General features: G+C 53.9%; 9 protein-coding genes across 9 annotated transcripts; 5 read left to right on the top strand and 4 right to left on the bottom strand.

Annotated features, from left to right (window-relative positions):
- Positions 1-799: 799 nt before the first annotated feature.
- CABS01_00726 (Lcc2) lies at positions 800-3,150 on the top strand (the record flags this gene model as incomplete). The annotated part of the gene is made up of 5 exons (XM_060534107.1): positions 800-1,480; positions 1,548-1,614; positions 1,688-2,544; positions 2,604-2,666; positions 2,722-3,150. 5 exons carry the CDS (start codon positions 800-802, stop codon positions 3,148-3,150), a joined length of 2,097 nt encoding a protein of 698 aa, XP_060401185.1.
- An 856-nt stretch (positions 3,151-4,006) lies between these two features.
- On the top strand, positions 4,007-5,116 carry CABS01_00725 (uncharacterized protein; the record flags this gene model as incomplete). The annotated part of the gene is made up of 1 exon (XM_060534106.1): positions 4,007-5,116. One exon carries the CDS (start codon positions 4,007-4,009, stop codon positions 5,114-5,116), a length of 1,110 nt encoding a protein of 369 aa, XP_060401184.1.
- A 443-nt stretch (positions 5,117-5,559) lies between these two features.
- On the bottom strand, positions 5,560-6,940 carry CABS01_00724 (adaptor complexes medium subunit family protein; the record flags this gene model as incomplete). Its single annotated transcript, XM_060534105.1, has 2 exons — positions 5,560-6,533; positions 6,604-6,940. The coding sequence occupies 2 exons, from the start codon at positions 6,938-6,940 to the stop codon at positions 5,560-5,562; spliced, it is 1,311 nt and encodes a 436-aa protein (XP_060401183.1).
- A 662-nt stretch (positions 6,941-7,602) lies between these two features.
- Positions 7,603-8,215, top strand: CABS01_00723 (uncharacterized protein; the record flags this gene model as incomplete). Its single annotated transcript, XM_060534104.1, has 3 exons — positions 7,603-7,687; positions 7,786-7,915; positions 7,987-8,215. The coding sequence occupies 3 exons, from the start codon at positions 7,603-7,605 to the stop codon at positions 8,213-8,215; spliced, it is 444 nt and encodes a 147-aa protein (XP_060401182.1).
- Positions 8,216-8,510: 295 nt separating this feature from the next.
- On the bottom strand, positions 8,511-8,726 carry CABS01_00722 (uncharacterized protein; the record flags this gene model as incomplete). Its single annotated transcript, XM_060534103.1, has 1 exon — positions 8,511-8,726. The coding sequence occupies one exon, from the start codon at positions 8,724-8,726 to the stop codon at positions 8,511-8,513; it is 216 nt and encodes a 71-aa protein (XP_060401181.1).
- Positions 8,727-9,047: 321 nt separating this feature from the next.
- On the top strand, positions 9,048-14,514 carry CABS01_00721 (glycosyl hydrolase family 6; the record flags this gene model as incomplete). The annotated part of the gene is made up of 8 exons (XM_060534102.1): positions 9,048-9,139; positions 9,244-9,600; positions 9,661-9,908; positions 9,965-10,122; positions 10,182-10,326; positions 10,378-10,733; positions 11,477-13,727; positions 13,799-14,514. 8 exons carry the CDS (start codon positions 9,048-9,050, stop codon positions 14,512-14,514), a joined length of 4,323 nt encoding a protein of 1,440 aa, XP_060401180.1.
- Positions 14,515-18,361: 3,847 nt separating this feature from the next.
- Positions 18,362-18,547, bottom strand: CABS01_00720 (uncharacterized protein; the record flags this gene model as incomplete). Its single annotated transcript, XM_060534101.1, has 1 exon — positions 18,362-18,547. One exon carries the CDS (start codon positions 18,545-18,547, stop codon positions 18,362-18,364), a length of 186 nt encoding a protein of 61 aa, XP_060401179.1.
- A 2,844-nt stretch (positions 18,548-21,391) lies between these two features.
- On the top strand, positions 21,392-22,053 carry CABS01_00719 (uncharacterized protein; the record flags this gene model as incomplete). The annotated part of the gene is made up of 2 exons (XM_060534100.1): positions 21,392-21,436; positions 21,754-22,053. The coding sequence occupies 2 exons, from the start codon at positions 21,392-21,394 to the stop codon at positions 22,051-22,053; spliced, it is 345 nt and encodes a 114-aa protein (XP_060401178.1).
- Positions 22,054-23,092: 1,039 nt separating this feature from the next.
- Positions 23,093-24,028, bottom strand: CABS01_00718 (tetratricopeptide; the record flags this gene model as incomplete). The annotated part of the gene is made up of 1 exon (XM_060534099.1): positions 23,093-24,028. One exon carries the CDS (start codon positions 24,026-24,028, stop codon positions 23,093-23,095), a length of 936 nt encoding a protein of 311 aa, XP_060401177.1.
- Positions 24,029-24,573: the final 545 nt, after the last annotated feature.

Here is a 24,573-nt window from a genome sequence, read left to right as displayed (position 1 = left end):
GACCGTTCAACCCCTCACCCGCACCCGTAGTTGCCGGTGGGTGTCTTGCCGCATCTAGGCAAGTGGTGATCCACGGTTCGAACCTTGTCACGCTCGTCGACCTTGTTAGCATGGGGCTGTCTCACTAGAAGCGGGACGCGGCCAATCACTTCTAGCCCCTTGCTTGCCGGCCCGTTCCTTGGGCTAGGCCGACGGCTGACAGCATCAAACGCGGGCTGTTGCTTCGCTCACATATCACTCTTGTTTCTCTCCACGCAAGTGTTTGGTCTTCCCAAATTCCTCTGTGGTGCTTTGAAGATATCATGTCACCCTTCCAAAGATGCAGAAGACGGGACTTATGGTAGTCAGATTACCTGAGTACCATCCAGTAACTTTTAGATCGACTATGAAACATGAATATCTGCTAGTCGTGATTCTGATTCGAGTCAAGGTCCCCGAAGTGTATCCAGCAGATAGCTTGGTGGAATTCGTGGCGGTAAACATTTTCATCAATTCACGTTCCATGTCCGGTTGCGATTTTGAGTCGCAACGCCACGCCGTTCCAGTCCATAGTCATCACGGTCTCGAATGTATCCCTCCCCAGTCATCAGAAGACTAAGGGCTGAATGATCCGCGCACTACCTAGGTATTGTGAAGGCAAAAAGCTAGGCTTGCTGATATGATAACGCACCTATACGAATCTTGCTCAAAAGTGCTCATATCCCCTTTCTCATGAACCCCACGAAGCAAAGCCTATCGAGCAGGTTCTCATCATTTATCTTGTTAGCTAGCTTTCGAGCTGCCTCGCCAAAAACCCACTATGTTGGCCCTTCGCCATGTCTGGATCATTGTAACTGATGTTGCCAATACACTTTTCGGTTCACCCTTCTTCCGAGATGGACCTCAACACCACCTAGGAGCCAAGTTTAGCTGGTCGAACACCGACCTTGAGACCGCTGGACATGGTAGTCCCATCTTCGCGCCTCCTGGCAGCAACATTGATAAATTTGTCTGTGACTACAGCCAGATGAAGGGTTTCAAGCCATGCGGCACTGCAGAGGACCGAAGCTGTTGGCTTCGCAACTCGGATACCGGAGAAGAATACAACATCACAACCGACTATGAGGACAAGATGCCGCAAGGCATCACTCGAGTATACTACCTCAACGTTACGGATGGCTACATCAACGCGAACGGCCTGAACTTCACTGAAGCAAAGCTTTTTAACAACACTTGGCCTGGGCCTCTCATCGAAGCTTGTTGGGGTGATACTGTCGAGATCCACGTTCAGAATCTCCTCGTCAACAATGGAACCAGCATTCACTGGCATGGCATCAGACAGAATCAAACAATGCACATGGATGGTGTCAACGGAATTACACAATGTCCCATTGCTCCACAGTCCAGCTTTGTCTACCGATGGGATGCCACACAGTACGGCTCCTCGTGGTATCACAGCCACTACTCGGTTCAGTACGCCGACGGATTGCAAGCCCCCATTGTAAGTTGAGTCGTTCAATTAGTCCTACAATCTCTGCAAGGTTTGTGTGCTAATGAATTGACTTCAGACCATCCACGGACCAACATCCTTCCCGTACGACGAGGCTATTGAGCCAATCTCGGTGACTGATTGGGGTGAGTCAGGCTGAACCATTTGATGCCCGCATTGTCTGGCTCTATTGAGTTGATGCTAACTGATGGATTTTAGCGAATAATAGTGCATTCGAAAACATGTACATAAATGCAACCGGACAAGACATACTCCTGGGTGGCATCGGGAACATCACTCGATTCACTGGTGGAGGTATTGATAACACCACAGAAATTCCCCGTGGTTACGAGATCTGGTTCGATGACATCGAGCCCAACCCCTCGACGAGAGCAAAGCGGTACCTATTGCGCCTTGTTAACACTGCTTATGATTCAACGTTTATCTTCTCCATCGACAACCACAATTTCACTGTTGTTGAGGCAGACTTCGTTCCCATTGAGCCATTCAATGCAACTTCTCTCCTCATCGCCATCGGACAGAGGTATCATATTATCGTTGAGGCAAAGCCGGTTGTCGACAGTTCGAACCCCGATGCTAATCCTCTGCCGGCGGATGGCAATTTCTGGATTCGAACCCAATTGCCAATGTATGAAGGCACAAATTTGACGAAAGAAGGCAACATTACTGTAGATGTGAACAACTACATGAAGACCGGCATCCTCCGTTACGACAGTTCCAGTACAGCAGACCCCACTACCACGGGTTGGAACATTAGCCTCGCTTTCTCAGACACGGACTTTAACAACAAACTGGTGCCGACTGTTCCTTGGACAGTTGGAATTCCGGCAAACGGCGGCGTCGGCGAACAATTCAACATCGCGGACCTACACAACGTAAGCAAAAGCGGACCATATGCGCAGGCCTTTTTCTCTTTCGAGCGACCGGAGAGCAAGGACGTGAACCCCTTCCAGACCGCATACGGGAACCCTACGTTCCTAAACCTCGACAATGTTGGCGATGAGTGGCCAACAGGATGGGTGGTCGTGCCGGAGAATTATACCGCAAAGGACTGGGTGAGTTTGATTGCACCTACAACACTCTTATTGAATCTATCACTAATTGGCATACTTAGGTTTATCTAGTTCTCAACTCCAACAACACCGACATAACCCACCCGACATTTGGTCCTCATCCCGTAAGTGGCGGTGACGTTAGATTTTGTCGAGAACCTTCAGACTAACTGCATTCAGATCCATCTCCACGGCCATGATTTTGCCATTGTCCAGCAGGAGGATGACAAGTTGTGGGACCCAGCAGATTTCAATCCCAACACAAGTAATCCGCCCCGCCGTGACGTGGTACTGCTTCCCAAGAGCGGCTATGCCGTCATTGCCTTCAAGTCCGATAACCCCGGCGTGTGGTTAATGCATTGCCATATTGCCGGCCATGCTTCCGCTGGCCTGTCTCTCCAGATCATGGAACGACAAGCTCAGGCTAACGTCATTTGGAGGCCCGGAAGCTCTCCAGCCCTAGATGAGGCCCATACTCTCTGTGCAAGCTGGAATACTTGGGCGTATGACTGCAAGAACTACTGGCCTGGCAACCTGGGTACCGATGAGAAACCAGACTACCCTGCCTGCGCCAATGCCACCAACCTTCAGAACGATTCTGGAGTTTAGGCGAGGACGAGCACACTGAGAGGATAACAATGATTAATTCAGTCCGATGAGACAGTTTAATGATAATGTGGGGGACGAGAGAATGGGAAGGGCAAGAAGAAACGGTATAGGAGCATGCTGAAGAGTCAACAAGAGAGGAGTCTTGAGAAGAAATCGGTAAAGATAGCAACATGATTGGTGTCCAAGATTCCGGTGGCTAGCAGCCGTGGCTGATGTGGGCAAGACAAACGGTAGCGACAGAAAGGCCATTCAACCCGTTCCACCGAAGCAAACAACTTAGATTCGTTCTCATTGTCCTCTCAGCTCCCCCGCCTAGGCGGACTCATGCAGCCGTTGAGCCAATCTTCCAGCAAATGCCAAGCTCACACATGACCCGGCCAATGGGCATATTGCCATCGTATTCTGGTGTGGTATGCGACCCGGCGGCACGGTAGTCGCGTGGCTTGTCCAACGGGCGACGACCAACGGACAAATCTGATGGTGGCGTTCTGGGTCTGCGCTGTTGAAAACGAATGTAAGCGCTGACGCCCAGAACAGATATACGAGTGAGCGGCACTTTGTCCAAGGGACGCCGTTGAAGACAGCCTTGATTTGTCTTTTCCAGTCTGATCATCCCACGTCGCGATATCAGAGCAACGACAGTGAGGTGACAGTAAGCATGGATGAGATGTGTGAGTTGGCAGTGGATGCTGTTGAGTGGGTGTCTGACTGGTCAACTCTTTTGCCTGCGACGGGGTTCCCGGGGTCGAATGCGATGAGAGTCCTTCATGACTATCTTTATAAACCCCTACAAGAGTCACGACACGAAGTCAAATTCTCGTCCGAGACTCAGCAGCACCGGTCCAATTCGCCTATGATGCCATTCACAAAGTTCGCGGAGCTCCCTCCCGAACTCCGCCTCAAGATCTGGGATGAAGCAACAGCCGGACCGTCGATACATATTTTTGACGTCTGTTTTGCGTCCTGGCGCGGTACCGATCGAAGCAGACGGGCTTTCCAATCCGCAGACGGCAAGATTTCAGAGCAGAACCACGCCAGATGGACAAAGTACAGAGAGTGTGTCTTCTTGGACGCCCTTGAAACGGGTCCGGCGGAGCTTGCGCGGCGGACGAGGATTGCGAGACACATGCATGATCCATCCGTATACAAACAACGGCAAACGATGCGGTTAGTGTGTTCTGAAGCCTCGGCGGCTGTGGAGAGGCGGTTGAGGGGGACGAACTTGAACTCCGTCTACCTCCCCGGTCGGAACCAGAAAATACACTACGACAACGAAGAAGATGTGCTGCTGTTGCGTTTCGGAGACGGCGGTGCCCTCACGGATCTCTGCCACGGGGTTTTGTCTGGCGAATATGAGGCGTCGGGAGTGAACAACTTGACCGAGGTGCTTGAAGGGCCGTGGAGCGCCGAGATAGCGGAGACGTTACGTGATGCGCGACTCATCGCTTTGGATATCGCGGAGACGTGGACGCCGGCAACAGTTGGGGCGGTGGTGTTTGAAGAGGTGGCGTACCTGGCATGTTGTATACAACGGGGACTCCGAGTGCTGTACTTGGTCGATCACTGTCACGGCCGGTGTACTCGATGCAAGAAACAGGATATCACGAGATCTCAGCTCCAGACCCGCGGCGAACTATATTACCAGCTTCACAGTCGAGACAGAGATGCGGCTATATCACGGGTGGCGGACGTAATCCATGGCGTGGGAAAGACGTATCGGGAGGTGTTTAATTTGGAGGGCATGGGTTGGTCGGACGAGCACCCGATCTACGTGTCTGCGAGGGTTATGGACGAGATGATCAGGAGCCAGCAGACAGACGCTGCTACGCAGGATTTCGAGGGAATCAGGGTGCTACTGGTGGAAGACGATGAGTTGGAGGGCGTGGACAACACGACGGTAATGGACTGTTATCCGGATAGCCGTTCAGAGGTCGCCAATGAGGGCGTGGACATGAGCCTGCGATAGTCGAGCTAGCGACGCGGGTGAGAACAAGAGACCTTCTCGGCGTAAGAAGAGCGAGATAAGCTGACTGACGAAAAGGTGCTTATTCCAGCTGGACCAAGTGGTTGGGTCGAATCGGCTGGCGTGGGGCAACGAGGAGATGATTTCGTCGAAACGACATATGTCGAAACTACTGGGAGGATGCGAGCTAGGGAGGGAGACCTTGTATTACTATAATCTCTGGACGAAGAGACGTTATTGACAACAATATGGCCGCCGTAAACATTGACAAAACGTGCTGAAGCCCACCAGTTTTTCTCTACTGGGAATACCTTTTGACGCCATACTATGCATATACCACGCAAGCTCAAAACCACACATACACGTATAATTACCTCGCTAGAAACTGTGAATTGGTTAGCAACAGGGCTTAGAACATGGAATGGTGATGATGGAGAAGGCCAGACTTACCGTATCTCATAGGAACCCGCTCTCGTCATGTACCGCACCCACTTGACGCTCGAATAGTTGCTCTTCTCGAACACCTTGAGGTACCTAACCAAGAGGCCTGAACTGGTAAACATCAACAAGCTAAAGTTGAGGCTCAGGGGCGGCCGCGACCAGGCGCGCTGATTCGTCATGCTCGTCAGGATGGCCTCGGCACTCAAGACAAACTCGCTCTGTCCCGTAAACCGCCCAATCTTCCACACAATGTTGTTCTCGCTGGGCTCGTACTTGGCCTTGCCCTGGGTGCATCGTTCCGTGATCTTAGCAGTGTTGAGCGGTGTAGGGATGCGGACAACGACGTTGGTGGCGAAGAGCTTTGCGCCAAAATTCGCCTTGATGCCGATGCTGTATTCGACCTTTGTGCGGCCGACCTCGTTGACGATGGCGTGGATCTTGAAGGGGAGGTTGACGTTCTCGGTGGCGCGGTAGCGCATGAGCTCGAACTCGCCATCGGGCGGGACGAAGGAGATGATGCGGTCGCTGTCGAACTTGCCCAACTTGACGCACTGGTGGAATTGACAGTCTTCGAGGGTGACACTGCCGGCGGCGGCCTTGGTGGCCTTTGTTCCCATCCTGTTTCCACTCGGTAGACTAAGGAGCCCGTCGTTATCGAGAAGTAGCCGGTCGTTAAGGCCGAACTTGCACTCTGGGGTACCGGAGAGGTAGGCGCGCATGACGATTTGACCCGTGACGTCGGCGCGGAGGACTGCTCCCGTGGCGGACATGAGAAGGTTGACGTCTTCGATCACGTCAACGAACGCCTCGTTCTTTCTGTACTTAACATCTGCCTTGCGCCACGAGAGCGCGCCTGTCGCCTGCATTGTAATCTTGGCCGAGTCCTCGGCGGCTCGTTCTGACTTGACGCCTTCGGTCGTGATGTACATCTTCAGGGTGTCGGTCTCGGTGTTTTGGGGGTAGCCAAAGTCAATGATCTCTGCAAGGCGAACGTTAGAAGGGGAACACTAGTAACACAGTCCATTGAGCCGGTGTGATGTGGCACGTACCGTCGAGCAGCTCATAGACAAGCACGAAGTTGTTCTTGACAGCCTCCTCATCAAACTTGCCAAAGTAGCCCCGTCCCAACGCAATTAAGCGATAGAGGAACTCAAAGACCAGCGCAGCATTCGCATTGCTCTTGGTAATAGCAACAAGGTAAATGTTCTCATGCTTTACGTGGCTGAAGGTGGTGCTTCCAAGGGTCAAGATGGGGGACCGGACTTGCGAGTTCGAGATCACTTGAATCCGGAAGACGTCGGCAAGTCTGGGCCTGCAATCGTTGCGAAAGGCGCGGAAGATGAGGTTCTCGCCCTTTTGGTTGAAGATGAGGATTCCAGACAACATCGTGGCGGGTCAGGGGATGAGGGCGCACGCGAGGGGAGCGACCACTGGGGATTGACGAGCGGACGGAGAGACGGGAGGGCGCGTTGTGGTGAACAGTAGTAGAGCTGGTGGGATGGGTGTGTTGGTGATTCTCGAAGCACAGGATCGCGGGCGGGACACGGCGGGGACAGCGGCGGGAACTGGCTCGGTCAGCCGTCAGGGGAGCTTCCACTTTGCGACTTGGTCGAGGGGAACGGTTTCGGGACCGGCGGGAAATTCTGCCAGGCCCCAAAAGGGTCCGGGCGGTGAGCCTCGCGGTGGACCGGCGCTCCGTGCGGTGTGGGGCACAATGGTCCATGCTTCTTTACTTAGGTAAGCTCCCTGGAATCGCCTTACGTGATCCACTCACGTGCGGACTGCCGTCTTGACGTGTAACGGTCGGTACCTAGATACCTCGTCTTATGTAAGCACGGTGATCTGGACAGTGCCAATACATTTTCACACCTCCGCCCCGGTCGTCTTCCTCTTACACACCCACCGTCACCACCACAACCACCATCACGAGTCTCCGCTCCCTAAGACAACAACGTACGACCCTTATTCGTAACCGCATGCCTCTCTGATCTTCCGGACTGTTCTACGGATGGACTGCGATGTTGAGCACGGGACTGTGCGTCCGAAAGATGCGCGTCGGTACCATGAACCCTTGGCATCTCACCACCAAGAGAAGAATCTGCCTCGACATGCTCTTGTCACCACCCACCAACTGTATGCATAGCTGATAGTACACGGCTCTCGGTTGTTCATCTCTCCTCGCGTCAATGCTATTGATATCAGCGGCTTGCAATGTTATGTATACTCTCAAGCAAAGCCTCTTACACCGGCCACCAATTGCCACCGTGGTCATGACATGAGGTTGCTGGACGTCCAAATCTCGACGAAACGTCAATTTGGATCGTTCCCGCAGGCGTGGGAACCCAAGATTGAGGGCCGATGGTTATTAGGTAGGCAATCAGTATTGATTGCTTCCGCTCTTGACACTCATTAACCTCATTAACACCAGACAGGTCCGAGTACCACAGCACCACCATCGACGCGGTTCACCACCACACAAACCCCAATTTCTCCAACTCGCTTGTCGTCCCTTGCGTCTTGCGTCTTGCTTCTTGCCCTCTTGAGTGCGGCTCCGACGAATCGCCACGATTATTCCTCTCTTCGCTGACGGTACCTGTCTCTGTACCTGGAGCCAAGCTACTTTCGCTTCGGCTTTCGATCCGCCAACTTCGCATCCCGTGACTGGTTACCTCTGTCTTTAACCTACACTTTCCGACACGTTCGCGATGCACTTCTCCGTCTTTAAATTAAATGGCATAGGCACGCCACTGCCACTCAGCGTTATCTCGGGCAACGAAGCCGCCTTTCCAATCGAGAGTTTGCTGGATTGCAACTTGACCGGAACGATTTAAAGAGCTTCCCGACCCCTCATGGCACCCTCTTCAACGGTCCCCACATCCATCACGCCCCCATGACCAACGCGCTCTTCCCTTCGTGGCTAATATGGAGCGTCGCCTCCGAGATGACTTACACTCCGTTACATCCAATACGCAGTTTGCCCACACCTTGGCTGGCGGACTTTTACTCCTTGACGCCATGGAATATCGATGGTGGCCGTAGTTTGCTGCAACCGCAAGCAATTCATGGCTCCATGCCCAGCTTTAGGGACCTGGTCCAGCATGCCGTCAACCAGGCGATTCCATGGTTCAAGACCCGTCCTTCGGATGTCTCTTCCATATCCCCATAGACCCATGGTAACGATGGCTCCCTCGGCTTGGTCTGCTCTCTTGACGCTTTTCTCAATGGAGTAATCAAGCTCAAGATGCCGCTGCTTCACTCCGCGATCGTGGGGCAATGCCTCTCTCCCGCCGGCAGCCCAGAATAGGCCCAGCACACATCCATCCCGCCGTTCCGAAAGGCCAAGCGGTGTGTTCAAGAGATCCGAGTCCTCAACTCAGGTTGGCAACATGATAAAAGGACCATGTCCCAGGTCGTTCATCATCAGCTCCAGACTTGCAACCCACGGACATCATCCTCTCCAGAGTCAAGTCAATATCCCACAACAGAAGCAACCATGGCTGCTCGTGCGTTCCTCACTGCTGCTCTCTTGGGCACTGCAGCTCTTGCCGTTCCCATCGAGGAGAGGCAGTCTTGCGGAGCCGTCTGGTAAGTAGGATATGCAGCTTGAACGAGGAAAGAATCTGATTGGTGACCAGGGCACAATGCGGCGGCCAAGGCTTCACCGGCCCAACGTGCTGTGCTTCTGGCAGCACTTGCGTCGTCAACAACGCTTATTACAGCCAGTGCTTGCCCGGCAGCGCCTCGTCCGCCAGCTCTGCTGCCGCTTCATCGACTGTTCGCTCTAGCTCTTCCGCAGTCGTTAGCCCTTCGCGAACCTCGACAACCGCCGGGGCCGGTACCACTACCACGCAGGCCGGAACTGCCACCACTAGCGCTCCCGCGGTCACCGGTGGTGCGACCTACACGGGCAATCCCTTTGCCGGAGTCAACCTCTGGGCCAACTCATACTATGCCTCCGAGATTACGACTTTGGCTATCCCGTCACTGAGCCCTGCTTTGCAGACGGCGGCTGCCGCCGTTGCCAAGGTCCCTACCTTCATGTGGATGTAAGTTATCTATGCTACGTACGTCGGTGTTGAAGGCCTCCTTTTGCTGACAACATCAAGGGACACTCGTGCCAAGATTCCCTTGGTTGACTCCACGCTGGCCGATATTCGCAAGGCCAACGCCGCTGGCGGCAACTACGCCGGCCAGTTCGTCGTCTACGATCTTCCCGACCGCGACTGCGCTGCTGCCGCCTCCAACGGCGAATACGCCATCGCTGACGGTGGTGTTGCCAAGTACAAGGAGTACATCGACGCCATACGCACTATGATTCTCAAGTACTCTGACATTCGCATTCTCCTGGTGATCGGTATGTGTCTTGTCTCGCACCCACCAAAATCTGCGTTTCCTAACTTTCTCGTCCAGAGCCTGATTCCCTGGCAAACTTGGTCACCAACCTCAACGTTGCCAAGTGCTCCGGTGCCCAGGCCGCCTACCTCGAGTGCACCAACTATGCTGTCACTCAGCTCAACCTGCCCAATGTCGCCATGTACCTTGATGGCGGCCACGCGGGTTGGTTAGGAGTAAGTTTTCACCGCGCCACGCTCCATACATGTTCTACTGATCTAATATACTTCTCCAGTGGGCTGCAAACTTGGGACCCGCCGCGAACATGTACGCAAAGGTCTACAAAGATGCCGGCAGCCCCAAGGCTCTCCGTGGAATCGTGACCAACGTGGCCAACTACAACGCATGGAGCGTTAGCTCCCCGCCTTCCTACACCTCAGGTAAGTCGTACCCATCCAGATTTTTAACGTTTCCGTATCTGACTGGCCTAGGCAACTCCAACTATGACGAGAAGCACTACGTCGAGGCTCTCCAGCCCCTTCTCGCGGCTCAGGGATGGGACGCTCACTTCATCGTTGACCAAGGCCGCTCTGGTAAGCAGCCCACTGGCCAGTTGGCTTGGGGTGACTGGTGCAATGCCATCGGCACCGGTTTTGGTCTCCGTCCCTCCACCAACACAGGCTCATCTCTTGTTGATTCTTTTGTCTGGGTGAAGCCTGGTGGTGAGAGTGACGGCACTTCCCTCACTACCGCCACTCGCTACGACTACAACTGCGGCAAGGAGGACGCTCTGAAGCCCGCTCCTGAGGCCGGAACTTGGTTCCAGGCCTACTTCGAGCAGCTCCTCGTAAACGCTAACCCTGCCTTCTAAGTGCTGTTCAATTTCTTCTACAAATATGGCCCTGGGCTGCAGACGTCGCGTTCTATTTATCTTCGTGTATATAGTTCACCTACTTAGAAGATGAATCTTTTATAAACTGTCGAACCCACTTGGCTCTCCTGCTCCGTGCTGCTCGGGTAGTCCGTCTTCAACCCGGAAGGACTATGCTTGCTGTGTGGGTCAACCACCGATCATAGAGAGGAAAGCATCGGAGCGCCGTGCCGGTGTCTTTTGGTCCGTCTAGGTCCCGAGATCTAGGACTGAACCCTGGGTACCTGAACTGGTACAAACTCGGTTGACCTGATCGGAAAGATGCCGCTATAAAAAGCTCGCCCCTCAGCGCTTCCCCTCCCTTCTCTTTTCTTATGGTTCTTTCATGATAGCTCGATGCATCCGATTTCCTCTCAAATCACCCCCAACGTCCGATTACGCAGGCCGCCAAGCCTATATAGATGTGGATAGCCCTTCTCTTGGCCCTCCTCTTTACACTTACACTTATTTGGATGTTTTATCGCATTCCTTGGCCTCTTAAGGCCCTCCGCAAGCGACACAAGGAGAAGAAATCTGCAACGAAGGGAAGCATACCGGTAGCCTTCCCATCGGGTTCCGATGCAGAAGCCAAGACACAGGGGTTGTTCGCCGTATGAATTCCAAAAACCTTCTCGCTATATCTTCTGGATGTTCTATTCTGACTCGTTATCTGCGCAAAGGAACAGGATGCGATTCTTGGCGGCCAAGAAGCCCAGCAACCCAGAGATACTAGCCTCCCAGAAGCGAGCAGCACAAACGAAGCCGATAATTCGGCCCCATCTTCCGGGGTCGCTAAGCACTCGATACGGTCTAAAATCCTAATGACAATCAAGACAAAGTTGAAAGGAAAGGGGAAGAGCAGTGGAGTGCCCTTGGATCCTCGATCCCCTCCCTTCCAACCCTTTACCTCTAGCGCAGGCATGAGGCCTTCATGGCTAGATCCAGGAGAGGATACAAAGTTGGCAGATAGTAACCCTTACTCTGCCCGTTTACCGGTCATGACAGTAGATGGGACCGCCGTCTCGGGCTCTTCAACGCGACAAAGGTGGCAAGCCCCACACTTCCATATAAATAACGAATTGCCAACTCAATGGGTGACACCTCGACCTTTCGATCCTACTGCTGTCCAGCCATATCGGCCCACGCCAGAGGGCCCCGCGGAGGCGTTTGCTTACAACCACGGCACCACCCCGGACAGGCTTCGAAAGCCATTATCAACACCCCTATCCTCGCCCTGCGTACCCCCATCTTTGCTCAGACCTTCCCACAACAACCAGCCAAACGTCTCGATAATCCAGGAATTCTCGTCTCCTAATCCGTCGTGCCAGGAAGAAGAAGAAGTGCTTCGACGCTTCATTAGGTTTGCAACGGGCCGTAGGTGTCCAAGATGCAAGCGTGGCGTCGCAATTGAGAGCAGCACCATCTTCCAACACGCCAGTGTCATTCTTCTAGGTCGAAAGACTATCGAACTGGGCAGCCATTATGTTAGATGCTCTTGCGGGATCTCATACTGTTTCGGCTGCTCCCGAATCGGAGATAATTTAAGGACGCCATTCGCCGGTTCCAAGTCGACCAAATGGTGCTGCCCCCCTGGTCGACTTTTCCACATCTTTGCTCTCCTGTGCGGCCCGACCGCCCACGCTGCAAACTCGCGGGTCTCTATCTTTCAAGACTCCCAAGTGGACTCGATCGAGAAGCCCCCCAAAACCGAGAAAAAGTCCGGGTCGAGATTCAAGAGCTACTTCAAGACCAGCGATGACCAAGGCACATCTAAAGGAACGGGCTACGCAACGGGTAAGCTCGACAGAAAGAAAGAGAAGCCCGATGAACTCGCCTGTATTCGCCGCGAAGACCTTGAGAACAGCATGGTCCGGTTACCCAGGCTTTTCGCCGCGCTTTCGATAGCATGGCCTTCAACTTCCAACTACACTCAGTTTGATCGAAATCCTCCACCGTTGTTAATGGTCATGGCTCGCCGAAGCCCGCTGATGATCAGGATGGCAGAGCTTCTTCGGAATGATAACATGCAAGAGATTATGCGGCAACGAGGTCCATACCAAGCCCTCTTCGATTTCCTTCACGTGCTCTCAGCACACCCTGCTACAACCCCGCTAGTCTGTGATGTTCGAATCAGCTATCCTCTCGCCCGCACTCTACTCCCGGTCTGCTTCGGATATGGCCCTCTTCCAGTTTTAGACAGGTCGTCTAGCTCCAGTGACGATGAAAAGGGAAAGGGGAAAGCGGTGGAGCTTGAAGAGAAGCAGGACCAGCCTCAAGAAACGCTCAAGTCGTTAGTGAGTCTACTTTCTGCCTTGAGAGTCCAGGCGGAATCGGTGAAGCGACTCTACAAACCCAGCCCCGGGGGTCTCTCCCAGACGATAGTCATGTGCGACCGTATTTGCGAGATCTCCCAACAACTCGAAGGAGAAACCCTCAAGAAAGACAAGAGGGAAGTGACTATTGACGAAGGAAGCAACCCTCCCTCTCTGACTTACTCACAATCGACCGTTTCGTCAGTGGGAGAATCACCCACCATTCCCGATGACAAGGAGGAGAGACTCACAGCCGCCCGGCAATGGCTCATCGAGAACAAGGTGCGGGAGATGGATTCCGAAAGATGGCAAAGTGACTTCAAGATTCCCATCCCAGACTCGGAGGCCACCGCCCCCCGCCGTATGAAGAAGCTCGTGATGGAGCTCTCCATGCTGCGTACCACGCTGCCCGACGGCATCTTTGTTCGCCACGACGACACGCGGTTGGACGCCATGAAGGTCCTCATCGTCGGACCGGAAGGTACGCCGTATGAGAATGGGCTCTTCGAGTTTGATCTGTTCTGCCCTCTCGATTACCCAGAGAGGCCACCTAAGATGGTCTTCAGAACAACGTACAGCCGTCGAAAGTTCAACCCGAACCTATATTCAAATGGCCAAGGTACGAAAGCCCCCTTTGATTTCTCCCCTGCACTATATTTTCGTGGACCATTGCTAACTCTTTGCCAACAGTCTGCTTCTCCCTCCTCGGCACCTGGACAGGCAGCGCCGCCGAGAATTGGGACCCCAAGAAGTCCACCCTCCTCCAGCTCCTCGTCTCCATCCATGCCATGATCTTCAGCCCGGACCCGGTCTGGAACGAACCCAACCAGGCCTTTTCCCCGGCAGCCTCGCTGGTTTACAAGACGGAGATGCGCGCCGACACCCTCATCTACGCCATGAGCCACTGGCTCCATCTGCGCAAGAACGCCCACCCGGCCGCCCAGTATAACCCGTGGTTCGAGGTCGTGGCCCGCCACTTTGAGGTAAATTGGCGACGGATCCTCGAGACGGCCGAGATCTGGGCCGCGGAGGACCCGGGAAGCCAGCGCAAGGCCGAGAATGAGGTGGGCATGATCATGAGGGAGAGACGCTCCAAAGAGAGGTTTCCCTGCGGGATCCGGACGCTAAAGGGGCACTTTGCCGAGTGGGCTACTTCCGAGGAGGAGCTGGCGCTCGTGAGGCTTGGTCCCGAGGATGATGGCCCGATCTATACACCCGTAGGAATGCCCTTGGAAAATAGGCTTGATCTACACTTTGACATGTCTCCGCCCATGTCTGACACCGACGGCGAAGACGAGTCCGATGGAGAGTTTAATCTACCACCAGCGAATAGCACGCCCAATGTACCGCCACCCGTATCTCACCCTCAACCGGAGTTTCACCCTTTCCTACCTTATATTCCATAACTCCCTCTAATGTCCGTGGGTTCGATTCGTATTTGACATGTTCTCAAAGTTGGTAACTCGGACATGGAGACGATTTGGTGGCAATTAGGAGATGTTAAGCGCTGGTTGGATTGTAATAGTAGGCAAAGTCAAGTTCGGAACTTACCAGGAACACAGGAGATTCGGTAAAGGAATCTGCCAAATACAGGCTCTTTATAGGCCACAGTATGTGCCCTGTCGAGCACCTTCAAATAACACAATATACCCTATACCACAGATCTGAAGTAGCGTGAATCAATGACCAGATATCCCCGACGAGCTCAGTGGTGTGTTATGGTGTTCTTCGTGTGAGAGTTGAAGCCTGGCTTAGCAAAGGAGGGGAGCAAACATGACAGTATAATCAACCTGTGTCGGTATCAAGATGCCCAATCACCACGTCAACCTGTGATTAAGCTTCGAGTCCCTGCCATGAAGCTCTCCAATGCATCTATGTATGCCGGCAGACCTCACAATTGCCCCGCGCAACCTGCAGCAAACCGCCGGAAAGCCGGGGGCGCGTCTACTGGGTAAATGCTACATGGTCCATGGTTCATGCGCAAGCTTGCTGCGGGAGTTTTGGACAACAAGCTTGACCATGATACACAAATTGATAGAGGGGGCATCGCGAACCGCTTTTTCGGCATTATCACCGCAGCCGCTCGAAAACCTTGACAGCGCTTTACTGACGATCAGCAGAGTATCAAACTCGGGCGAATCCTGGGACGTGCCATGGGGGAATGCTCGTATCGCTAGCTGACCGCCCTTCGTCACGACTCAGTTGGCTCGACCCGGCAGCTAGCGACGTGCGCCTCAGTGCGGGCGACCCAGTCCTGAAGATAACAAGGCGTAAATTCATCAGAATGATCAGATTGAGAGAGATTAGCTGGGGAGGAGTTGTGGGCACACAAGCGAAACTGTTTCGAACTGACAACAACCTTGTTGATGCCCACCAGACACGACACAACGTCGCAAGCAAACACGGCTGACGTGCGGTTGGGGATGTTGGCTGCAGGGGCCCATCGAGGGCACTAAACGTGTCCCCGAAGCGATGATACACCTCAAAGTGTGCCACTTGTCAAGGAGCTGATGGGTGCGATTGCTGTCTGTACAGGAGTCCGAGCTTGATCCTCGGTGATAAATCAATGTCGGGCCCAAAGAATCGTAGCTTGTTGTCGACTCTGATTACTCGCCGACGTTCGAATCCATCAGCATAATACGCAAAAGCTCCATCGTCTCTCGAAGCTGCTCACCGACCTGAGCGAGCTTCATTCCGAACAAGCCTTGACTGTAGATAGGCCCCCAAGATTGTGTAACCAAACTGCGGGATACCACGTGGAGGAGGGACTCGGACCGTTTGAGTGGGTGGCCGTTTGTCCCGGCTTCCCAACGCGTACGGTGTACCGTGGTGATTGCCCCAGTCAAATATTTGGAGCAACTTGAAGCTCCAGCGATGCCATGACTCGAGTCTCTGGTGTCCGTTCTGGACCTGTTGGATAAGCCGCATGCATACAGCTTTCCGAGTCGAAAAACCACAAAGCTTCGTAGGGATATTCGGTATAAGCATGAAGTCTATATGGGAGTCATGGGACGGGATTGTCCGGAAACGATCTTGATTGGGACCAGCATGCTTAGTGAAACCCGACGATGGAAACCTTCACTCAACCAGGCCGGCCTGGCAGATTGTGATGTCCGAGAACGCTCTACGGCCGAATGATTAGGGAGATGAGGAGTGATTGACAGGCTCCCAAAGATCAATCACATGGCCTGATTCATGAAAAGTCTGCTGGGTGACTGTCACGATTCATTGGAAAGATATTTCGAAATAAAGCTTCAGAAAGACCAAGATACTGCAAAGTCAAATCCTCCACGGCAGGCAACAGTCGACAACGGCAGCGATATGGTTGGCCACATTGGTGATAGGAACGTGTCGTCCGTTGAGAACCCATGTGGTCCACGAGTTCCAGGTGAAGTTTAGCGGCCAGGTAAGGGTGCGTCTGCCACGTGCGGTGCATGCAGCAGCAAGGTACAAGTCGATGGAGGACGGGGGATGAGGGGAAACAGCCATTGGCGTGTTTGGTCAGGCCAGAGTCGCATCGAAAGTGGTCTGAGAAGTTGAGTCTAGTGGTGATGATGGCGCGAGAAGGTGGCCAATATGAAAACGATACCTAGCCCATCCGAATCGCTGAGACGAGCCTCGTGTGCCTACATCTCAGACAATGATTGCCATTCCCGTGCAGTAGGCAGGTCGAGAAACACGAGGGCATCGATCACAGTATGATGGAACTGCCGGAGGTGGCTGGTCTCGCAAGATGCCGATCGACAGGATTCAAGTCTAACAAGCGTAATCGCCATTACTTGACCGTTTTCAATCATGCCTTGTGGTCATGGAGCTCGTCGGTCCCGAAGCCAAGCCATCATGAGCGCCATATCCAAGATGGAGACCCCGCTTGTGAGGAGCTAAGCTTGGTGCCCGAGGGCGCTGACGTTGGCGGCACTAATACGGTGTCACACAGTCGACGGAGCCGGGAGTACTGCTCAGTCTGTTTGTAGATGTCCGTAATTATCCTCTGGCACTGCCGCCCCAAGGCGCGAGGGTGATGATATCCATGATAGGACTTTGACGGGGGTTCTCAGGGTCTTTGGGCCTGTCCAGGCCAAGAGGATCGGCATTGACTTCAAACACGAAAGTGGACGAGGGCGAGAAAGAACTTAGGTACGACTAGGCCGAATCGAAAAACAATCGCAACATCAAAAGCCACCGGCTGTTTGACAGTGGCTGAGACAGGACAGGCTGGCTGGTGGTTGGCTGAGCCTGCACGTACGGCCGGCGGTATCAGTCAGTGGGCGTCAGTTCGTACGATTCCGCCGGTAGCTCGAAGCCAAATTCTCGCAATTTAAAACCATGGTCCAACTTTTTGGTGAGAGAGAGCTGCTGCTTAGTTCTGTCACTAGACGGATGCGATGCCGATTTCGTGTCCCAAGGACTCTGGGCGTAGGTAGGCCATTCGCAGGCCCGACTTGAGGGGGAGGCCCGAACTCAATCGATGCAGTAAGTGACACGTGGAATTGGCGATGCGTTCCTGGACAAGTGCCTTTGAGGTGCCCAAGTACCTTATAATGGTGAGGTCAAGTGGGTGTGAGGTCGAGGGGGCAGCCGAGGCGGAGTCTGGAGAGTACGGTATTGATTTGCCTGTCGTTGGTCTAATGGTTGTTCGGAGGGGCTCTCGGGCCCCTTGGAAAGCCATTCAAAAGGTTGGGACTAAAGGCTGCTTGCAACGCGAAAAGAGGTGTGACGGACGGACCGTAATTATTGCTGTGTGAGTGCTCACGGTTGGACCGCGACTGTTAGACGCGTGGTGATCGGCTCGAGTGGGCAGCGTTTTGCCGTTTGGTTTCTCGTTCGAAATCGGTAATCACGATCCCTGTGCATCTGGCCCCTTTCCTCCCACACTCGAGTTGATCATATTCGCCTGAGCGGCACCTCTAGCAAGCCTCCCTGTGCGCCAGTGTATTGTGGCTCCGTACCCCTGTGGGAATTCCACCCCTTCGTGGACGGTGGACAAGACTCGGCCGTTGGCCAGTAGGCTGCTTACAGGTTGAGGAGGCGAAGAAGATTGGCAAATCGGGTAGAGCGGTGGTTTGATAAAGAATAGGACGTGGTGAAGGTATGGTACCGGTAGAAGACTTGAAGGCGGCGGCGAGGGCGGCTGGTTTTGGCAAGCGAGTTGACTGCATTCTGTCGGTGTTTCTTTGATTGGCACACATGTTTCTTCAGCTGTTGGCCTGCAGGTCGACGCAAGCGGTCGAAAAGAGAAGACTGGTGGTCAAGTCAGACCGGTGGGCGGAGGCGACGACGATAACCCAAGGGCCAAGGCAAGGCGAGGCCAAGGATCCAGTCAATGGGCGATTTTTCTTCGGAATAATGCAGAGATTGAACAGGGGAAGCCTTGAACAGTCTGTGCCGTGCCGACGCCAGGTTGGCCCTGGAGGGAAGCGGGATGTTTCTGCATTGCATGGGATGTGGGATTGAGATTTCTCCCGATGCTGTCTGGTTGAAGTCAAGGTTTGTGGGCGAGATGGAAGAAACAAGAGATCCGACGTGAAAAGAAGGGACGGCAACCATTGCAGTACCTCACTGTGTACCTACCTTGAAGTAAGTTAGGTACCACGGAGGCCACGGAGACGGGAGAGGAAAGTGCAGCGTATTTAGGTTGAACTTGGTGTGTCATGATGAGGGAAGGAACCTAGCCTGGGCCTGCCATGGTTTACCTCTCTCCCGGTCATGTCATTGTTCGCGTTGTATGAGTGAGAGTGAGACTGAGACTGAGCGTGAGATCAAGAATGAGACTCATAGTGAGCTGAGACGCGCCTCAACTGCTCTGCACCACACGAATAGTTTAAAAGGGTGCAGCGAGTTACCTCATCTACCGGTAGTCTTGTTACTCCTACCGGTATCCATACATTATTTTGCATTTCAATGCGTACGAACATCTGTTTTTTATCGAGGTCATCACTTTGTAGAATTAGAGGGCCGCAGCACCAAGCTATTCGCAGGCTCAACCTGGTTGACTGATTTCGGTACGCTGGAACATGACACTCTCATATGTGTTGTCTTATGCACAGCTCATGACCTCTGACTCTTCTGCGGCCCGTGTAAACATGATTCGGAAGATGCTATGAAGGGGGGCGCCCCGGAGAGCGTCTTGTCTTGCAGAGAGGCGTTGAATACCTAAATAGACCACGGGTATTATACCAATCTAGTAGATGAGTGCCGCAATGCAAGTATGAGCGAAGCTGCAGCGCATATTCTGATGCGATGCGATGCGCTGTGATGTGATGCTCTCATGCCCAGCTACTGCGTATCTATATCGCAGAAAGACGTATCTGCCTGCATCTCTCTCGCAGACTCGCAGTCGCGGTACACGTCTCACGTTGTTGATCGGGCAAAACGGCCATGAGAGACATGGATTGGCCCTGCTGTCAGGCTCACTCAACACCCCTCGCCGTGCCTGAGAGTGGGGGAATGCATGAGAGAGGTCAATGTTCATTCGTTGGTGAAGGAGGACCAACCCCCTGTCGCTTCCTCCCCTCCTGATGACCTGATCCCTGTTCTGCACATGGCTGCTTCCTCCTTTCTGCTTAGCCCATCTCAAGTGACAGTAGCGCAGGTGCTTCTGCTGCAGGTGCAAGTCGGAAGTCCAGCATTCTTTCCTCCAGTAATCCGTACGTACCTAGGTATCTATCTATCTGTAGACCAGTCAACCTGAAGCAGTCACAAGTGCCATTCTCCTTCCTATTGATGGTGACTTCCTGCCGTGCTTTCTACATACATAATCGATTTGGGGTGAAGGCGCCCCTTCTCAAATACCTACGTACCTACCTGAGGTAGGCCCTACCTCCCTCTCTGGGCCCCCTTTTCGAGGTATCTAAGGTAGGTAGGAACCTGTGTCATGTACTATCTCCGTGCCTGCCTCTAGGTGCCTTAAGGTACCTTATCAACCTGACATCCGACGATCATCACCTCGAATTATTGCGCACCTGAAGTCCCGGAGGGAAAGTGCAGGGAGTACGCATCTACTTGCCGTGCTTTCCAGGTGCCGGGCACGGAGCCTGAGGGGGATGAGAGTGAACAGTCAAGGTAAGGTAGGCCAGGAGAGAAAGAGGTACCTACCTTACGGATACCTTACCTACCTTACCGTACGTACTCCTGTCAGGTACCTCCGGCTGGGCACTAAATGGTGAGAGGTGAGAGGTCAGAGGCAAGGAGAGAAAGTGTGCCTGGCCTGGCCTAGCCCGCCTGCCCGCCTTCTCCAGGTGGCCTTGCTTAGCGCGTCCCAGGCTCCGTCCACTCCCGGCCTCCGTCTCTCAGTCCAGTCCCAAACCCCCAGGTCGGGCAGGCGCACTACACTACTCCGTACAGGATCCTGTCCAGGAGAAGACGTGGAAAGTGCAGAGGGCAGCAAGAAAAAAAAGGCAGGCGCAGATCCACAGCAGTGTGCCTGCCTGATATTATTTCCGTGCTCCCCTCCTGCCGCGACTTCCCAATCTGCATCTGGACCCGTCCTCCGTCCTCCGTTCTCCTCTTCGTCTTCCCTCCTCCCAATTAACCCAGTCCCTCCTCCGTCATCAATCAACCACTCGCTCCCTTTTTTCTGCTTTTTTTTCTGGACCACCGCAAAGGTTCAACGTCCACGATACTACCTCAAGGCTCAATCCCCCCGGTGCAGACCCATCGATCGTCCCCCCCGACCGACAAGTTCGCCTCCATCTCGCCTCCGTGTAGAGTAGACAACTTCGCTCCTCTCGAGACACCAACCCGCCAACCAAGGACCTAGCACAAAGCCTGCAGGTGCCTGATTTTCCGCAATCCTGCTCTCCCAGTGACCTCACAGAGCTCGCCAAACTTGACTTGCAACCGCTGTTCCATTCAATCTTTTGACGCCAACGGTCCAACCCACACGCGCCCACACGCATACCCCCGAAGCGAACGGAGGACGCACCAAGGAACGACTGAAGTCGCTCACGGCCGCCCTCACCTTCACGGTTCACGGCCACGTCCACCGGAGACCGCTGCCTTCCTACCGCACCCACTGCCGCTGCCGCTACCGCTGCCTCTGCCGCAAAGAGCACCGTGTCCAGCAGCAATCCTGCACCTCACTGCAGTCATCCCAATCTGCCAAAATCCAATCCAGTGCCAATTCCCTTTCGCCCTGTTCGGCTCGCCTGCTTGCCTGGTCCGACAGTCGTGAAGCAAGCCCCGGCCTGTGGAAACTCGAACCATAGTTGAGACTGGACGGCCACATCGACACGAACCTTTTTTACGCAGGGATCTCGCCAAACCCAAAAAAAAATCAACACAATGCCTACCTCGCTCGATTCTTCTCGTCCCATCATGGCTCCCTCTGTACGTTTGTTTCTCTCCTGATGTTGCCTTTTTTCGCCCTAACTGCCCTACCTGCATCTGTCTTGCGTCTGTTCTCACCTGCTTCGCCTCGCTCGCAACCGCCCCTGTGCCCTTTTTTGCACTTGGACACCGCAAATCCCGGTCCTCCCCCCCAAGCTACCCACCTATCCGATCTTGTTTGCCTTTCGACCCGTTCCTATCCAATCCTATTACTACCTCTCGCCGACCCTCCCTCGTTCACTTGAATCCTCCATCTGTGCCGTCCTCTTCAACCAAAGACCAAAATGACCGCAGTACTAACAGAAACCCCCCCTCAGGTGCGTACCTCTGTGCGATACAGCACATATAGCATGGCGCCCTCATTTGCCAACACCATTCAGACAAACGATTCGGCTCACGCCGAGATCACCGACATCGCTGTTGGCCTCGACCGCATGGAGAACAAGGCCCTCAGCTCTCAAAGGGTTACTCTGAGCGAGGAGAAGAGCGCAAACCTGAGCAAGCTAGCTCTGGGTGCCAAGTTGGAACGCGCGCTGGACAGGAGAATGAGCAGCCAGGATGCCGTCATGCGTCCGCGCGGCAAGACCTTGAACGAGAAGCCTGCTCAGGCTGCGTAGGAGACTGTCGAGCAACCTTTGACCTCGAAGAATTGGCCGTGGCAGGCCATGTTTACCGCACAACCCAAACAAACACAATAATCGGAACCAGACCGTCACGGGCCATCTGCCACACGAACACGGAACGACAGGAGTGGGATTCGCACCTAATGCTGTCCGGCTAGACAGCTCGCTGTAGCCGCGGACTCCATCGTACACCATTGCCCACGACGAGACGCGGCAGACGATACACCTTTGAGTGGATATACGGAGGGACAATGGATATGGGATTCGGATTAAGAATTGGGCATGGGGCCGTCGTGGAAACAGACAAGTTGTGACAAGTTGTGAAGAGTGATTTTGGTTTGTTGGGATATCCAGAGGATGACTGGAGCGCCAACGTCGCAATGATGGCATCCCATGCATAGTGTTTAAATGGTTTATTGCGATGCTCCGGCTGCGTTTACATATTTCCTACCCAGAGACGCATTACTCGCTGAGTCTATCTCAAGAGACTTGGGATCATGGTATGGGGGTTTCCTATAACGAAACTGGGATGTTCAGGTAGTGGTACCTATGGTATACTAGAAATGCTCAATGACCCAACCCACCCATATGTTCTCTGATTTCCAGCCTGATGTGTTTGTTCGGCGCGAGTGTCGCAAATGATGGATGCCGCATTGCTGACAAAGTTTGTAGTGGCTAGTAACAAACAAGCCTGTATCAAAAAATGAGACAACCTGCGCCAAAGAACAATCACAAATTCCTAGGGACTCTTCAAGCCGCCAAACCATTGCGTCTACCCGAGCTTTCCATCTCCATGCGCCAGGCGGCTCTCTCATGGGTCTTATGCACAGCCAAAGCAGGCCCGAGACTGCTTGGCCAGGTTCTTTGCCCCTCATTCCCCCGTCACCCGTTCTAGAACTACAAGCTGCCATACCCATATATCTGTGTATGAACATCCTTGAGTGCTTTGAGTGGAATGGCTCTTTACTCCCTCGGCGCTCGTATAGAACATGACCCCCCCTTTTTGATAGAAATCATACGTCTTTTCTTAGACTTACGCCTTCTCCAAACGGGCCTCAATCTCCTTGTACTGCGCAACGAGCTCGCCCTCCTCGCCCTCATACTCAAGAGCCTTGCCAACCCACTCCCTCGCCTCCTCCAACCTGCCCATCTCCATCAAACACTTTCCACGGCGCCACCACGCCTTTGCGTTGCCGACCTTGCGCGCCTCGACGCTAGCCTCGGCGTCAACAGACCCCTCTGCCCACTGCTGCAGCGCCATGTGCGCCTGCGCCCTGTTGGCGTACAAACCCGAAACCTCCTCGCGGACGAGCTGAGAGGGTTCCCAGAGCGGACGGGTGAGGGCCATTTGCAGGCCCAGAGTGTAGAACTTGATGGCGTCGCCGTACTTCTTCTTGTGGAACTCTGCGTTGCCGCTGTCGCGGAGCTTGGCGACTTGGGCGGAGCGTTTGGGGTTCACGGGCATGGGCGGCGGGGGCACGCCGTGCTGGGTTGTTGTGTCGGAGGTGATGAGGGAGCGGTGGAGGGCGTTTAGTTGGGAGAGCTCGGCGGCGAGGGCGCGCGAGGAGGAGGTTGAGGAGAGAGATTTGGATTGGGGGTCTAGTTGAAGGGGGAGGAGGTCGAAGTGCGTGAGGTCTGTCATGTTGGGCGGTAGTTGTGTGGTTGTGTAGATGTGGTGATGTTGGATTGGTTTGTCTGTGTCGTCGCAAGGTCGCGCGGGTTCGTCAGTTGTGCCTGTGGTACTGGGAGTATTCGAGTGGCCGCGTCCGGGTATCGTGAAGTGGTAGGGAGTGACGGATGTGAGGAGGGCTGCGATCGCGAACGAGGTGTTGTTGCGAGGGTTGCTTCGAGATGGTGGTTTATTGCCAGCTGTCGATCCGGGGGTCCAAGGTGGCTGGCCGACCCTTTGGCACATGGAATTAGAGGACACTTCTTTGGAGGTCACCCTTATCGGGTCCGGGCGCGCCATCACGTGCTGATAGCATAAGGCAAGGTGAGGTGGGTCTACCTTGATGACCGAGGCCCGCCTTCTTCACCTTCTTCACCTTGCTCACCTCGCTCACCTTGAGCCTCAGTAACAAGAACACTGAGGATTTGGGACTGTCTCTCTCGGCCGAGAAGTTGTCTTCCGTTTCGCCTGCAGGCCTACTCATGGGTGAAGTCGACTTTGGCTGTGTTTGTGGGCAAATTACAGTTGTGCCTAGTCTGGGGTCCATCCCAAACCGAGAGTTCTGAGTTACTCGGGGAGCTTTGCGGTCACCTCCATTCTGCCTGGCAGCATTTATAAAAAGTGTTCTTCTTTTCTCGTTATGGGTATCTTTAATGTTGAATGAAACCGTTTTACCTTCCATGTTGAAAGAAAGTTCGCGATGATGGATCCAGATGGGCCATCGAGCTCACCAGCCCGCCCTCCCCCTCACCCTTTCCTTGTCCCTTTCCCCTTCCAGTCCTCCAGTCTAGCCAAGGAGCCAAGGCTCCCCATCGAACTTCTCTAATCATCCTTGTAGGACTGAC

The sequence above is a fragment of the Colletotrichum abscissum genome (genome assembly GCF_030869225.1).
Source record: "Colletotrichum abscissum strain IMI 504890 chromosome Unknown Scaffold_2.1, whole genome shotgun sequence".
Lineage (NCBI taxonomy): Eukaryota > Fungi > Ascomycota > Sordariomycetes > Glomerellales > Glomerellaceae > Colletotrichum > Colletotrichum abscissum.
Note: the sequence above shows the minus strand (reverse complement) of the source record. Positions and strands in the feature narration are given on the sequence as shown.